This window comes from Mesocricetus auratus, unplaced genomic scaffold (genome assembly GCF_017639785.1).
Source record: "Mesocricetus auratus isolate SY011 unplaced genomic scaffold, BCM_Maur_2.0 Super-Scaffold_100011, whole genome shotgun sequence".
Taxonomy (NCBI): domain Eukaryota; kingdom Metazoa; phylum Chordata; class Mammalia; order Rodentia; family Cricetidae; genus Mesocricetus; species Mesocricetus auratus.
The window spans coordinates 81570732-81584752 of record NW_024429195.1 but is presented as its reverse complement, the minus strand read 5'-3'; the positions used below and the strand labels follow the sequence as shown (position 1 = coordinate 81584752).

Below are 14021 nucleotides of genomic sequence, written 5' to 3'. Positions count from 1 at the left end.
AGTAACTCTTTGTTACAAACCCAAAAGCAAGCCAAGTAAGAGACAAGCCTAATGATGATTGCCGATGCTATAGGGGATACAATATATTTATTTACCAGAGAGAGAGAGAGAGTCACACAAGCTAGGAGTTAGAAGCGTGGCCGCCTTCCAAAAGAGGAGGTCCTTTTTCCTTTTGCTTCCTTTTATCTCTACCTGTGCTAATTTACTTGTCCCCGCCCTCATGGCCGGATAGCTTTGTGAGGTTCACTCCTACACAAGCCCAGTAAGCAAGCAGTATGTTGAAACATTTTACTTTAAAATAAAAAATGTACATGCGCTCATTAAAATGAACTCAAGCAATGTAGTGCTAAATATGGGCTCTCTTCCATTCGTTCCTCATCTCCCTACCCAAACCGCCGCGCTTCTTGGCTTCACCCTCCCCTCCTTTACTTCCTCCGCCTCCTTCACCCCTGCTCCGCCTCCATTTGTGTGTGGACACAGCCTCTCATGCATCAGGAGGCCCTCAGTCCCTGAGCTATGCCCCCAGCTGGCTCCAGTGCTTAAAGCGTTTTTGTATTTGTGTGTATTGTATGTGTATGCGTATGGTGCTGACGTGGAGGTCAGGGGACGGCTCCCAGGGTTGTTTCCCTTCTCCAAAGGTTCTGAGGTAGAACTTGGGTAGTCGGTCTTGTCGACAGCCTTGACTCACCCAGTCAGTGTTTCTTTGATGTTGTTGTTTTTCAAGACAGGGTTTCTCTGTGTAACAGTCCTGGCTGTCCTGGAACTTGCCCTGTGGACCAGGCTGGCCCTGAACTCTCAAATCCACCTGCCTCTGCTTCCCAAGTGCTAGATTAAAGGTGTGTGCCACCACTGCCTGACCCAGCCAGTGCTTCTTTTATATGCTTATTCCCTTGAACCCCAGATGACTTCCCACCAGGGCTCTGGTCCACTTTCCTCAGGTCCCGGTTCTTCTTTTATTTAGCGACTTTATAGGCAAATAGAAGGGTCTTGTTTTCCTGCGTCTCTGATGGATTTCACCTGTTTTGTTATCAATGACAAAGACCTGTTCTTTCTGGCACGAGTTGAGTTGATATGCCAGCTCATAAAGTCTCCTCCTGGGATAATCCCATTTTAATTGCATTTGTAAAATGCCTCCTTGTGTTATTAAGTATTTCTATGATCTTTTCAATTTAGAATGCAGTTTTGTATCTGTTAACTTTATGGTATTTTTTTGAGGGTCCTTTTTTGCTATCTTCATTTGATTGATGGAGATAGTGACATTTGAGAGGTAGTCTGACTCCTCCAGGGTGTCATAATCAGCTGTGACAGGTCTATCCCTAGAGGTATGAGTTTTGTTTCACTGGGGCATGGTGACACATGCTGGAAATCCAAGCACCAGGGAAAGCTGAGTCAGGAGCATCACGAGTTTGAGACCAATCTGTTCCATTATATAGGGAGTTCAGGACAGCCAGAGCTACAGAGTGACACCGTGTGTTAAGAGAATCATTTCCAGTTTGGTGGTGGTTTTATGACTCTGTGTTATGCCACCTCTTAGCTTATTACTCTAGGATGACTAGCTGCTTCAGATGCTAACTCTCAATGTGTTTTCTTTCGTTTTTCTCCCTTCCTTCCTTCCTCCCTTCCTCCCTTCCTTCCTTCCTTTTGTCCTTGGGAATATCATTATATCTCTTGGAATTCTTAGCTCCTCATCTGTAAACTTAATAACAACAGTCTAATTTTCTTATGAAATTGTTCTAAGTAGTGCTAAAACCCAGACTAAATTCCAGACGACCCAGTCCCATATGCTGAGCTCTTAACCGTTAGCTACATGGACTCTGTCACATGAAATGGTAAAATAACTGGGAAAGCCTGGTTTCTGGCATTTGGGATGCAGAGCCATGTGGATCACAAGTTTAAGACTGACAGTCGTGAGTTAATAGCCAGACTGAGCTGTCTTAAAATCTCAAGCCACATAGCAACATGGCTCAGGGGTAGAATGCTTGCCTAGAATGTGATAGGCCGTGGACTCCTCCATCTTGAGCAATGCCAATAAAGGACAAAAGGGTGTTGTTAAGAGAAGCTTTTTCTTTGCTAGCCGCTTTGGTTTATCCCCCGCCAGTCACCTGGGCTCTGCCGCGCCAGCCTGGTTCTAGATCCGCATGAGTCCCAAATAAACACACAGGAGGCTATATTCATTATGAAGCTGTTGGCCTTGTTTGTCTCTTACTGGCTAGCTCTGCTTTAAGTAATTACCCCATAATTGTTAATCTAAGTATGTTTCTTACCGGAGAATAGTTCCAGGCTGTCCTACTCCCAATGGCGGTCACATGTTGAACTCTCTTGTCTTTCTCCTTCCCAGAATCCTCCTGGACTCCTAGCCCCACCTATCTAGATTCCTATTGGCCAGACAGTACTTTATTGACATATACACAGGACTTCCACAACATCTCCTCTTTTCTGTTTAAACAAAAAGAAAGGTCTTAACTTTAACATAGTCAAATTGTATATGACAGAACAGTTATCAAGTAAGAACACAGTTACAACATTTTGTCTATTAACATTTAGCAAGATCTAAAGAAAATATCATCCATCCCATCCTTGTGAGTCCAAAGTCCTATATGTAGCTTATCTTTTATCATAACTAAGGAAAACTATAATTATAACTATCTGTCTTCAACTCCATCAAAGACCACAGAAGGATAATATATAAACACTAGGATTGACAGAGACATCTAACTGCCTGGACAGTCACCCGAAGTTCCTCTGTAACGTTGGGGCATCCATCTTCAGCCCATAGGCCACAATGTGTCTGGAACACTTCTCAGCAAAGCAGGAAATTTCAAACTGTCCATCTGCATTGGCAGTCTGTCAGTCATTTTTCTTTGTCCTGCAGAACGTCTCCTAGACTCTTCCATGAAGCAGAAACCCTGTAAGACTGAGTTCAGCAGTCACTTTCCTGTGGGTCCTGCATGTCCAGATGATACAACAACAGTCAAACAGTCTAGGCAAGAGCAGTTTCTTGCCCAAATGGCTAATCTTGCCATGTTGAAAGCAAACTCCATAACAGGTTTCTTCGATGCCCATCTTCCTCTCAGATGTAATTGGTGCTGCCAGGAGCAGACATTTCTCATTGTCAAGACAAACCCTAAACCATTTTAAATGCCATGTTCTGAAGGTCTTTGAGAGGTTTGAAGACTGCTATCTATCTCAAATATATTTCTGTATATCTAGAAAACCTAACTTACCTAACTATAAGTTCTATTGTAAGTAACTATCTATAGTCTGTATTCAATCATGCATTATGTTTTAAAAGATCAGTATAAGCACAATACTTAATCAAGAGGAGAAATATACACATCACAAAATTGACCTTCAATTTGTATCAATAAATGAAAAACAATACCCATACCATAATTCCCCTTTTTACCATTAAAAAGGATTGGCTGTGATCACTAGCCAATTATAAACAATCCCCTTTAAATGAAAACAAAGATTTATAAACAACATGGGAATTGGGACGTCGCTCATTCCAAACTGCTTCCTGCTGGAAGGGGGCGCTGTTTATACCATTGGGGATCATGACAAAACTCAGAAACCAGTATAAGTCCATATTTTCGGGATCTGTAAGACTGCATCATCTTCGCTGTTTCGATTGTTGGAACACCTGGTCCACTGCTTCTGGGGGTCTTGGTTCGACAAACCACAAAAGCTTGGAAGGAATCCTTAGCTTTTCATTTTCTGTGGAAACATAAATAAAAACTCCTTTTCCAAGTAACAAATCCTTACACTTAAATTTTGAAGTCAAGGCATTTTTAAAAGATAGAAGTTGGATTAATTCAGCAGCATTTATAATCAAGTGTATTTTAGCAGCAGTTCCTTCCTGAGCAAGCAAAAAACTGAAAAACACAATAGCGTACAGTATCCAGACTCTCTGTGTATTTTCCATATTTACGTGGCTTATTTATTTATCTATTATTACTTTATTTCTTTCACTTTTATTTCTTTTTCTCTGAGACAGGGTGTCTCTTTGGAAATCCGCCTGCCTCTGCCTCTGGAGCAATTCCTACCGGCGTGCGCCACCACAACGCCGGCTTTTGTATTTATTTACCACTTTGCCGTTTCATTTTCTCTCTCAATCTCACGTATATTTTTAAACACACTGTAAACCTTTAGAGGTTTTGTTCATCCAAGTCTGACTTTACTGTAAATCTTTACGTTTTCCTGGCCACGTGTCTTATCTGTAAAACCGTGGCTGTTTTAAACTGCCGTTTTTTTTTTTTCAAGATGGCGGGCATAAGCTTGATTCCAGCTTACTGCCTCAGTCCATGCTGACATCCAGCAAAAGCTGCCACTTCCAGCTGTACGTACACACTTTTCAATCGTTAGCAGAGTCTCTTAAAACAATCTTGCTGTTTTTTTTTTTCTTTTTTTTATGCCGAGTCAGGAAGACTCCGTAAGCAAGCCAAGTGAATCTCGGCTTGTCGTTAGCAAAACAGAGCACACCTGAGAAAAATGCTGCTACCAAAAATCTGTGCTTCTCTCCGTTCTTCTGTTTCTAAAATTCCTTTAAAGCTTTTGTCATTCTGCGTGGAAATTCAATCCCACTCCTGATCACCATTATGTTAAGAGAAGCTTTTTCCTTGCTTGCCGATTTGGTTTATCCCCCGCCAGTCACCTGGGCTCTGCCGCGCCAGCCTGGTTCTAGATCCGCATGAGTCCCAAATACACACACAGGAGGCTATATTCATTATGAAGCTGTTGGCCTTGTTTGTCTCTTACTGGCTAGCTCTGCTTTAAGTAATTACCCCATAATTGTTAATCTAAGTATGTTTCTTACCGGAGAATAGTTCCCGGTGTCCTACTCCCATGGCGTCACATGTTGACTCTCTTGTCTTTCTCCTTCCCAGAATCCTCCTGGACTCCTAGCCCCACCTATCTAGATTCCTATTGGCCAGCAGTAATTTATTGACATATACACAGGACTTCCCCAACAGGGTGTGACACAGAAAATCTTAGAAGCCCGAGGTTAGTTACGTTATTAGTGTTAGCTGTAGAACGGGATGCAGTTATATCAGATGTTGAGCCAACGCCAGCTGAATCTTTAAAGTCACTCAGATCGTGACCTCAGGAGGGCACGTGTTCCCTGACGGCCTGTGCTGTCCTTTAGACATGGAAGCAAAGCCAGGCGGCTGGCGCACGCCTTGATCTCTGCACTCGGGAGGCAGAAGCAGGCCGGTCTCTGAGTTTGAGGCCAGTCTGGTCTGCATACTGAGTTTCACTCCAACCAGGGCCACATGGTGAGACCCTGTTTCAATAGCAGTGACAACAACAAAAAGGAAAGCAAATTTGGAAGTAAAACCCTGAGGTCTTTAGAAACATCCTTGTTCTAAAGAGCGGTTGTTTCCTTTTGTTTCACAGCACTGGGAGGTGTTCAAGAACGTGACAGAAGTTTTCATTTTAGTCCCTGCACTTCTTGGTCTCAAAGGGAACTTGGAAATGACACTGGCTTCTCGATTGTCCACTGCAGTAAGTTTTCCTACTTCCTCTTCCGTGTATTACTTAGTCCTCTCTGCTTAGAAGAACCTGTGTTATTTGTGGTTGCTTTCTCTATCTATAACCTCAGAGAATGCGAAATACTTTCGACTGACAAGGTGCCCTGAAACTTCCTGGGGTTCTCTCACCTGAGAATATAAACCTGCTTTCCCATATCACCTGAAGAGCAATAATGTTTGCCTCCTTTGATGCTAGGCCACATTAGCAGTTATTAGGGTGGAGTAGGCAAATTCTGATAGTATATAGGTTTGTGATTAGTAGAGTTGAAAGTAGAGCTTCTGTAAACTGACCAATTAAAATATATACTGCAGATCTTTTTATGTCAGTTAATCTTTTTTTTTTTTTGGTTTTTACAAGACAGGGTTTCTCTGTATTGTTTTGGAGGCTATATCGGTCCAGCCCAGCCTCAAACTCACAGAGATCCGCCTGCCTCTGCCTCCCGAGTGCTGGAATTAAAGGCATGCGCCACCACCACCCAGCCTAGTTAATCCATTTATATACTTTATTGGTATATGCTTTTTCTTTTTCAGATAGGGTCTCAAATTTGCTTTGTAGATCAGGCTGGCTCTGAACTCACAGAGGTCCTCCTGCCTCTGCCTCCTAAGTCCTGGAATTAAAGGCGTGGCCAACACACACTTGGTTATATCCTTTTATATTATATAACTCCACAGTTTGATTTATCATCCATTATTGGATATATAAACACTTTCTAATGGTCTCATTGTAAATGAGTTGGAGAAATGCCTCAGAGGTTAAGAGCACTTACCTACATTAAAGACGAGTAGGCCTCCAAGATCTGCCCAGCCGGGGACAGCAGACAGCACGGACCTCTCCAGTCTTTCCCCAAGTATCTGAAGAAAAGAACTCTTACCTCCATGGAACTGGATTTTAGGGCCCACCATGTGTCAGGCTGTCTCTGTCCGTAACTCCAGCCCCAGGAGGTCCGATGCTCTCTCCTGGTCTCCTGGCAGACTCTCATAAATAAACAAGTAACCCTGAATAGTCTCCTCTTTTTGAGTGAGGGTGTCTCTCTCTAACCATGGCTGGCCTGGAACTCATTATGTAGTCCAAACTGATCTTAAAATCAGAGGTCTTCTGCCTCTGCCTCCCAAGTGCTGGGATGCACCAGCACACCAGGCACGACAAGCAGTACAGTGAATGACAGTGCAGGCATGAAGCTGACATAAATCTGAAGTAAAAATGAGGTAGAACACACCAGTGATTGGACACTGATTTATTGATTTCTGCAGTGATTTACTTAAGGCACTGCACATTTGCCAAGCATGACTTCACTTGGTGCCTGAAACAGAATGACCTGGAAAATACCCAGAACAACGGGTTTCAGGCACACTGTCTGTCATGTGTGCTTCCATAAAATCTTGCTTGCTTGCCTGCTCCACCTGGTGGTTTTAGTGTGTAAAATGAGAATGCAAATGACCTGGGGTGACGCCTTTCAGGAGCCGTGGTCACTGGTGACCTGTCCTCTCTCCCACCCTCCTCAGTGCTGGAGTGCTCATTCCAAAGATTCTCCTGACAGCTCATTTCAGGCCTCAGTAGGGGAATGAAGAAAACCCGGCAGGTGCTTCAGATCCCTTCTGGAGAAGTCGCTGATGTGTCTAGAACCCATCCTCTGAGAAGATGATATGTAAGCTGGAGCCTGAGCAGGGGCAATGAGTTGGCCCTGGCAGGACCTCAGAAGAGAAGACCATTCTGCAAACCTCACTTAACCGCTGTGATCATGTCAATGGAAAAATCTATGTATGAATGTTTTACTTGAATGTATACATGTGCACAGTGTGTGCTTAGTGACCCCAGAGGCCAGAAGAGGGCATCGGAGTCCTTGGAACTGCAGTTATAGAGGTCGTAAGCAGCCATCTCTATGGGTACCGGGAATTGAACGTGCTTTCTGTGCAAGAGCAGCTGCCGAGACAACTCTTCAGCCCCAGTGTCAGCTCTTCATAAGATCTAGGTAGATCTTCTTTGTCATTTTGATTTTTCTTTTTTGGTTTTTCAACACGGGGTTTTTCTGTAGCTTTGGAGGCTGTCCTGGAACTCGCTCTGTAGACCAGGCTGGCCTTGAACTTCACAGAGATCCGCCTGCCTCTGCCTCCCAAGCGCTGGGATTAAAATAGACCACACCTGGCCTATTTTGATTTGTTTTCCAGACAGGGTCTCACTATGTAGACCAGGCTAGCCTCAAACCTGCCTCTGCCTCCTGAGTACTGGGATTAAAGATGTACCCCACCATGCCCAGCTTAGATATGGCTTCTCTAACAGTTGGGCTTGGGACTCACATGACATATATTTACATAGTTTAAGATTATATAAACTTGGAAACTTTAAATATTTTACTCTCTTTTTTTGTTTGTTTTTGTTTTCCAAGACAGGGTTTCTCTGTGTAGCTCTGACTGTCTTGAAACTTGTTATGCAGACCAGGCTGGCCTTAAGCTTAGAGATTTGCCTGTCTCTGTTCCCTAATTGAGGGAATTAAAGGTGTGCGTCACCACTGCTCAGGAATAAATTTTCTTTTCAGTCTGAAAGTTCAACATAATATTTAGAATTCATGATTCTCCTGGTGTTTGTTCTGGAACGTGCTGTTGTGGAGAGAGCCAACCCTGCTCTAAGGTTTGCATCTCCTCCACTCCTGCCCCTGGTTCCTACTCAGCACTTGGAAAGCCCTGAGATCAAAGCATGCAGGAGGCGAAGGCATGGGGACTGTTGTGGGTTTGAGGCCTGTCAGGGTTACACAGAAACACCTTCTCAAAAAGCAAAATACTAACAAGAGGCTACACAGACGGCCCAGGAGTTGAGTACTTGTTACGTTTACAGAGGACCTGCTTTTGATTCCCAACACCAACACGGGGATCGACAGCCATCTAACTCCAGCTCCGGGGGCTCTGGCACCCTCTTCTGACCTCTGAGAGCACCGGGTATACATGTGGTCCATAGGTATACACGCAAGGTGCCTTAGTCACTGTAGGACCAAGACAACTAGTGTAAGAGAGAGGTTTAGACCATTATCATCATGGTGGGCAGTAGCTGAGAGCTGTGACCTAATCCATAGGCTGAGAGACTCTGAACTTGTCATGGAATTTTGAAACCTCCAAGCCCACTCCCAGTGACACACTTCCTCCAACAAGGCCACACCTCTTAATCCTTCTAATCCTTTCAAATAGTGCCACTCCCTGGTGACTAAGCGCTCAAATGTATGAGTCCATGGAGCCATTCTTATTGAAACCACCACACAGGCAAAATACTTTTACATGTAAAATAAATCTAAAAGCAAGACAAAGAACAAGCAATAAAACCCCAGTGAGACAGGGCTAGATCATAAGTTTAAAAATATCCAATGCTACATGACAAGTTCCGGTCCAGCTTAGGTTACATCACCAGATCCTGTCTCATGTTGTAAACCAAGCATCCATCCAGGAGTGGTGGCATGGGCTTTTAATGCCAAGCACTCAGGAGACAGAGGCAGGTGGATTTTATGAGTTCAAAGCTAGCCTGGTCTACATAGATGTTCCAGGATAGTCAGAACTACACAGTGAGACTGTCTCAAAAAAAAAAAAAAAGAAGATGGAAAGAAAGGAAGGAAGGAAAAACAGGTAACCCCTCCACGCCCTCACCACAGTGACAATAGAACACCAACATGGAAGAGAAGCTGTGTGTTTAAAAGGATTACTTAAACAGAAAGCCCTTAATATTGTACTCTGTAAAACAGTGCGGGCATAATAGGACTTGTGAGTGACCATTCGTTATTTGCAGAGAAAGCAGTTATTTTTCTGGAAACTTCTGGAATAACCAGTGTGCTTGGAAGAGGATGGGTGTTTCTTTCATGATGTACTGCAATTAACGTCTGTTATTCTACTTTTGAAAAGACTCCGAAACTATCCTGGTGCTGACACTTGGCCAGAAACTTATTCTTTTCTTCCTCTTCTGCTCCTGTGTTGTTATTTTCAAACCTAAGGTTTAAGGATACATTTTCTCAAGTGATGATGTGATACAATAATACATTAAAAAACTCTTAAAATACAAAAACCCCAATAAGTTAGGGGGTGGAAAGATAGCCCTGTGGGCAGAATGCCTGCCTTGTAAGTGTGAGGATCTGTGTGGTCAGCCCAGAGCCTGTGTTTTGAAAATGACAGATGTGGTGGTGCATGCTTGTCGTCCCAGAACTGGGGAGGCAGAGACAGTTGCAGGCCATGAGACACCTTGTCTGGAAAACAAAGTGGATGACACCTGGGGCATGGCGTCTGAGATTGTGCCCTGGCCTCTACACGCATGTAACACAGTGTGCACGTGCACCTGCACACACAGAAGTTCATGCATATACACACTTATACAATACCGATTTCTTAAAGCAGTCTAAGAATGAAATCTTGATGAATGCCTAAAATTCAAGTTCATGCTTATTCACTACATGCTGAATTTGGGCTTTACTCCTTGATCAGTTGGCATCCAGATGGAATGTGTGTTGGTTATACCTTCAGCCTTTGCCTTTGGCTTTGAGGAAGGACATGAGGCTTGCCTAGACCCAAATCCAGGGGGCGTCCTCCAGGAGAACCTGAGGGGGGCCTTGAGAAGCCACAGCGGAAGTATTTAAGGAGGAAGAATATTACTGGAAGGGAACTGAAAGGTGGCTTCTGCCTCACTTGTTGCAAAGTGGACTTTGTTCTGATAAATACAGTTAAGCATACAAGCATTTAAGCAACTGGGTCACTTTGCCAGGAATACTGAAGTTTGAGTTCAATGATCTCAAAGAACATTGTTCTAAAAGCATTTGCTGTTCTTGGTCCTTGTCCAGCATTTGTTTGGATTCGTAATAGATAAGCTCTGCCATTCTGTTTTGACATAGGTCATGCTGTAAGGCATAGGTGACCAAAGGGCTAAAGCAAAGTGACCGTCTGCTGCTATAAGTGAGGCCAAAGGTGGGGTTGATTTGGGTTATGGTGGCAGGAGAGGATGTGGTGAAGTTGTTGGGACTAGAACTGATTGCCAGAGAATGACAAAAGACTGTAGAGTAGTCATTCTAAACTCCCTTTACCTGGAAAGGGCAGCAGGTTAGTCGACCGAAATGTTGGAGCTGGTGGCCCATCGCTGAACCCTGATCATTTCCAAGAGAAGCCGAGCTCACGTGTGTGAGGTTGAGTTTGCGCATCCTTAGGTTGTCGGCTGGGAAAGACACTCCATGTTAGTGACTTCTTAAGATGGCCCCAGCCTCAACTCCTCTTTCTCCATTCTCTCCATTCTGCGTTGCTACTCTCTCACATCTCGTGTTGCTTTTTCTCCTACTTGTTTTCATTTATTTCTCTTTGATCTTTTTCATAATATGAGGGTTTAACAATCTTTAATTAAAATATAATTACATTATGTCCCCTTTCCTTTTTTTTTCTTATGTCATGTCTGCCCCCAACCACACTCCCTCCCAAATTCATAGTCTCCTCTTTTTTTTTTTAATGTGCATTGATGTTTTGCCTGCATGTGTGTTTGTGTGAGGGTGTTGGAACCCCTGGAACTGGAGTTATGGAAAGTCTTGAGCTGCTATGTGGGTGCTGGGAATTGAACCTGTGACCTCTGGAAGAGCAACCAGTACTCCCAACCACTGAGTCATCTCTCTGGCTCGCATGTCCTCCTCCTCTTTAACCCTTGTTGTTAGGTGTACACATGCGCAAACAGAAGCACAGCTAGTTCACTGTGTCCTTTCAGTGCTGTCTGGCGTGCATGTGTCTAGGACTCCTTGACATTGAATAACCAAAGAGGAGACTCATCCCTGAGAAAGACGAGCTTTTCTTCTCTCAGCATTGTTACTTGCCTGTAGCTCTTCATCTAGGGGCCAGGCCCCATGAGCCGTGCCCGTCTATGTTGGGATGGCAGCTGGCATTAGAAGTGTTCAGGTCTTGTTCGGGCAGCCGTGTTGTCGCCATTTCATGGGTGTAGCTTCCCTGCCATAGCTCGAGGACACCATCACAAGCGGCAACTTTGTTCTCTGCCTCTCAGAATCTTTTCACCTCCTCTTTGATGATCCTCTACGTGTCATTTGTGCTGTCGGTGCATCCACTGGGGCTGGGTATCCTATGGCCAGTTCTCTGCATTTCGAGCAGTTGTGTAATGCTCTCTGCTGCAGAGGAATCTTCCTGGGTGAGGGCTGAGCTCTACGCTTGTGTGTGACTATAAGGGTAGCTATTTAGCGTGCAGTTACGAATTATACTGGTTTAGGAAAGTGCTGGAACTAGGTTCTTCTCTAAGATCCATGACCTCACCAGCCATGCGTAGTCTGTGGCCTTGTGGTAATGTGAAGGTTGCTGGTGCGATGAGCTGAGAAACAGCCCAAGCATTGGGGTGGGGAGAGGGCTGTGTGAACTTGGCAAGGGAATGCCTCGATGCCCGCTGTTTCTGACTGCCTTCCAAAAATCATGACCTCCCTCACTTGCATTTCCCCAATTTTAGAGTTCCTGTCATGCAGTAACCTGGATGCTGTGTGGACAGGAATTTTGTGGAATGTAGCTCCCACCTTGGAAGAGTTGGATAGTGATGACATCGAGTGACTCTGCCAGATTCCCCAAGCCAGTGCCCTCATTCTGTCCCTCTGCCACCCTTTATCTCTTGTAGACCCTAACACACGGCGCCTCTGCTCCTTACTAACGACCATGGAGGCTTCGTGTCTAATGCTTTTTTATGGAGTTAGTAGTCTTAGGTTGCTAACTATAGCCATCAGCATCTTTTTTGATGAGTTACTGAAAATGCACATCAATCTTTGCCTGCCTCTTCAGCTCTAACTCTGAGGTGGATCCACATTGCTCTCTTGAGTAGAGCTTCAGATTGTTAGAGCTATAAACATCATTGAACCAATAACTATGTTCAGGTTTAGTAAATAGATCTATAAAGACTGCATGAGTAATTATTCTAACACACTGAGAAACCTCAATATTTGCATTAACTGGATAGTTTGAGGCCAAAGTCCACAGGGAGATTGCAGAATAAAAAATGGTTTCTAAATTAAATAGATGGCATCTTGATGTGACTGTTCACCTGCTGATTTGCTGCTACTGAGACAATGCTCGGCTGTCCATGGCTAAAACTATCGGTAAATAGCGATTTTACGTGTCTCTGTGGTGCTGGATATTGAGCCCAAGGCCTTGTGTTTGCTGCATCTCCTTTACTCACTTTTGTTCAGAATTTTAAAAAGCTTGAAAGTTAGGCAGTGGTGGCACTCGCCTTTAATCCCAGCACTTGGGAGACAGAGGCAGGAGGATCTCTGTGAGTTTGAGGCCAGTCTAGTCTACAGAGAAAATTCTAGGACAGGCTCTAAAGCTACACAGAAATTCTATCTTGAAAAACAAAAAAAAAGCTTTAAAATATTTATTTAGTGTATGTGTGTGTAGTGTAGTGTATGCACATACCGTGTGTTAGTGGGAGGGGCGGTCAGGACAATTTGCAGGAGTCCATGTGTCCATGCCCCCCCCCCATCATGTGGCTTCCAGGAATCAGGCTTCAGCCGCCAGGCTTGGATGGTGAGCACCTTCACTGCTGAGCCTTCTCACTGACTCCAGATGTTTTTATAACATCTGAAAACCTTCCATGACTGGATGATGGATAATTAAAACCTAACTCGGTGTAATATATTTATAAATGTGTTTGTGTATTGCTAATCATTGTCCATTGCTTTCCAAATTACTACATTACAAAAACTTGGAAAATTTGGAGGTGTGTGTGTGTGTGTGTGTGTGTGTGTGTGTGTGTGTGTGTGTATTTTTAAAATCCGGAGTCGGCAAGAAACTTATCTTGATCACAGAACGGTAGAATATGTGAATACTACCCTTATTTAGTAAAGTATTCTTCCATTTACCAGAAAGATGTATATATATTTTGATGACTGGAGGTATACAATCAAAATCTGTGAACTGAATGAGTCCTTATTGCTAATAATTGTACTCATAACTCAAATACAGATTATGTACACATGAATGATTTGTTTATTTCTTGCTCTTTGGCCAATAACTCTTTGGATTTTATTAGTTTTATGCTATGAAATTATGTACCAACAGCTCAAAATGTATAGCAGTTTTTTTCTGTTGGGCCTCATTATATCAAATTGGGCATGTGAGGATGATAATTGATGATGTAGTTATAACATCTGCCAGTAGATGGAGGACTATAACTTGTTGTCTAAAACATTTTCCCCATCTCTGCCAAGTCGATGTCAAATAGCAGTCTGGTGGTGAGCTTAGAATTGCTCTGAACACAGGCTGCACACAGCACATTTGTTTTGTTTTTGTTTAAATAGAGCAGATAACAGAGTGATGCTAATATCCTCCTTGACAGGTAAATGTTGGGAAGATGGACTCACCCATTGAAAAGTGGAACCTAATCATTGGCAACTTGGCTTTAAAGCAGGTAAGTGACATGTTTATTTATAGATCTGGGTTGTGAAATTTACCATTTGTTTCAAGAGACACCAAAGCAATAACTTAGTACCCTGAAAAAGTGAT

The 14021-nt window shown here is 43.5% G+C and overlaps 1 protein-coding gene across 3 annotated transcripts in view; it reads left to right on the top strand.

Annotated features, from left to right (window-relative positions):
• Slc41a2 (solute carrier family 41 member 2) overlaps positions 1 to 14021 on the top strand; it is a 108470-nt gene that overhangs the window by 25771 nt on the left and 68678 nt on the right. For all 3 annotated transcript variants that reach the window (XM_040755164.1, XM_040755165.1, XM_040755163.1), the window contains exons 3-4: positions 5398 to 5505; positions 13855 to 13926. In XM_040755164.1, the coding sequence (XP_040611098.1) occupies positions 5398 to 5505; positions 13855 to 13926 (180 nt within the window). The remainder of the gene's footprint in view (positions 1 to 5397; positions 5506 to 13854; positions 13927 to 14021) is intronic.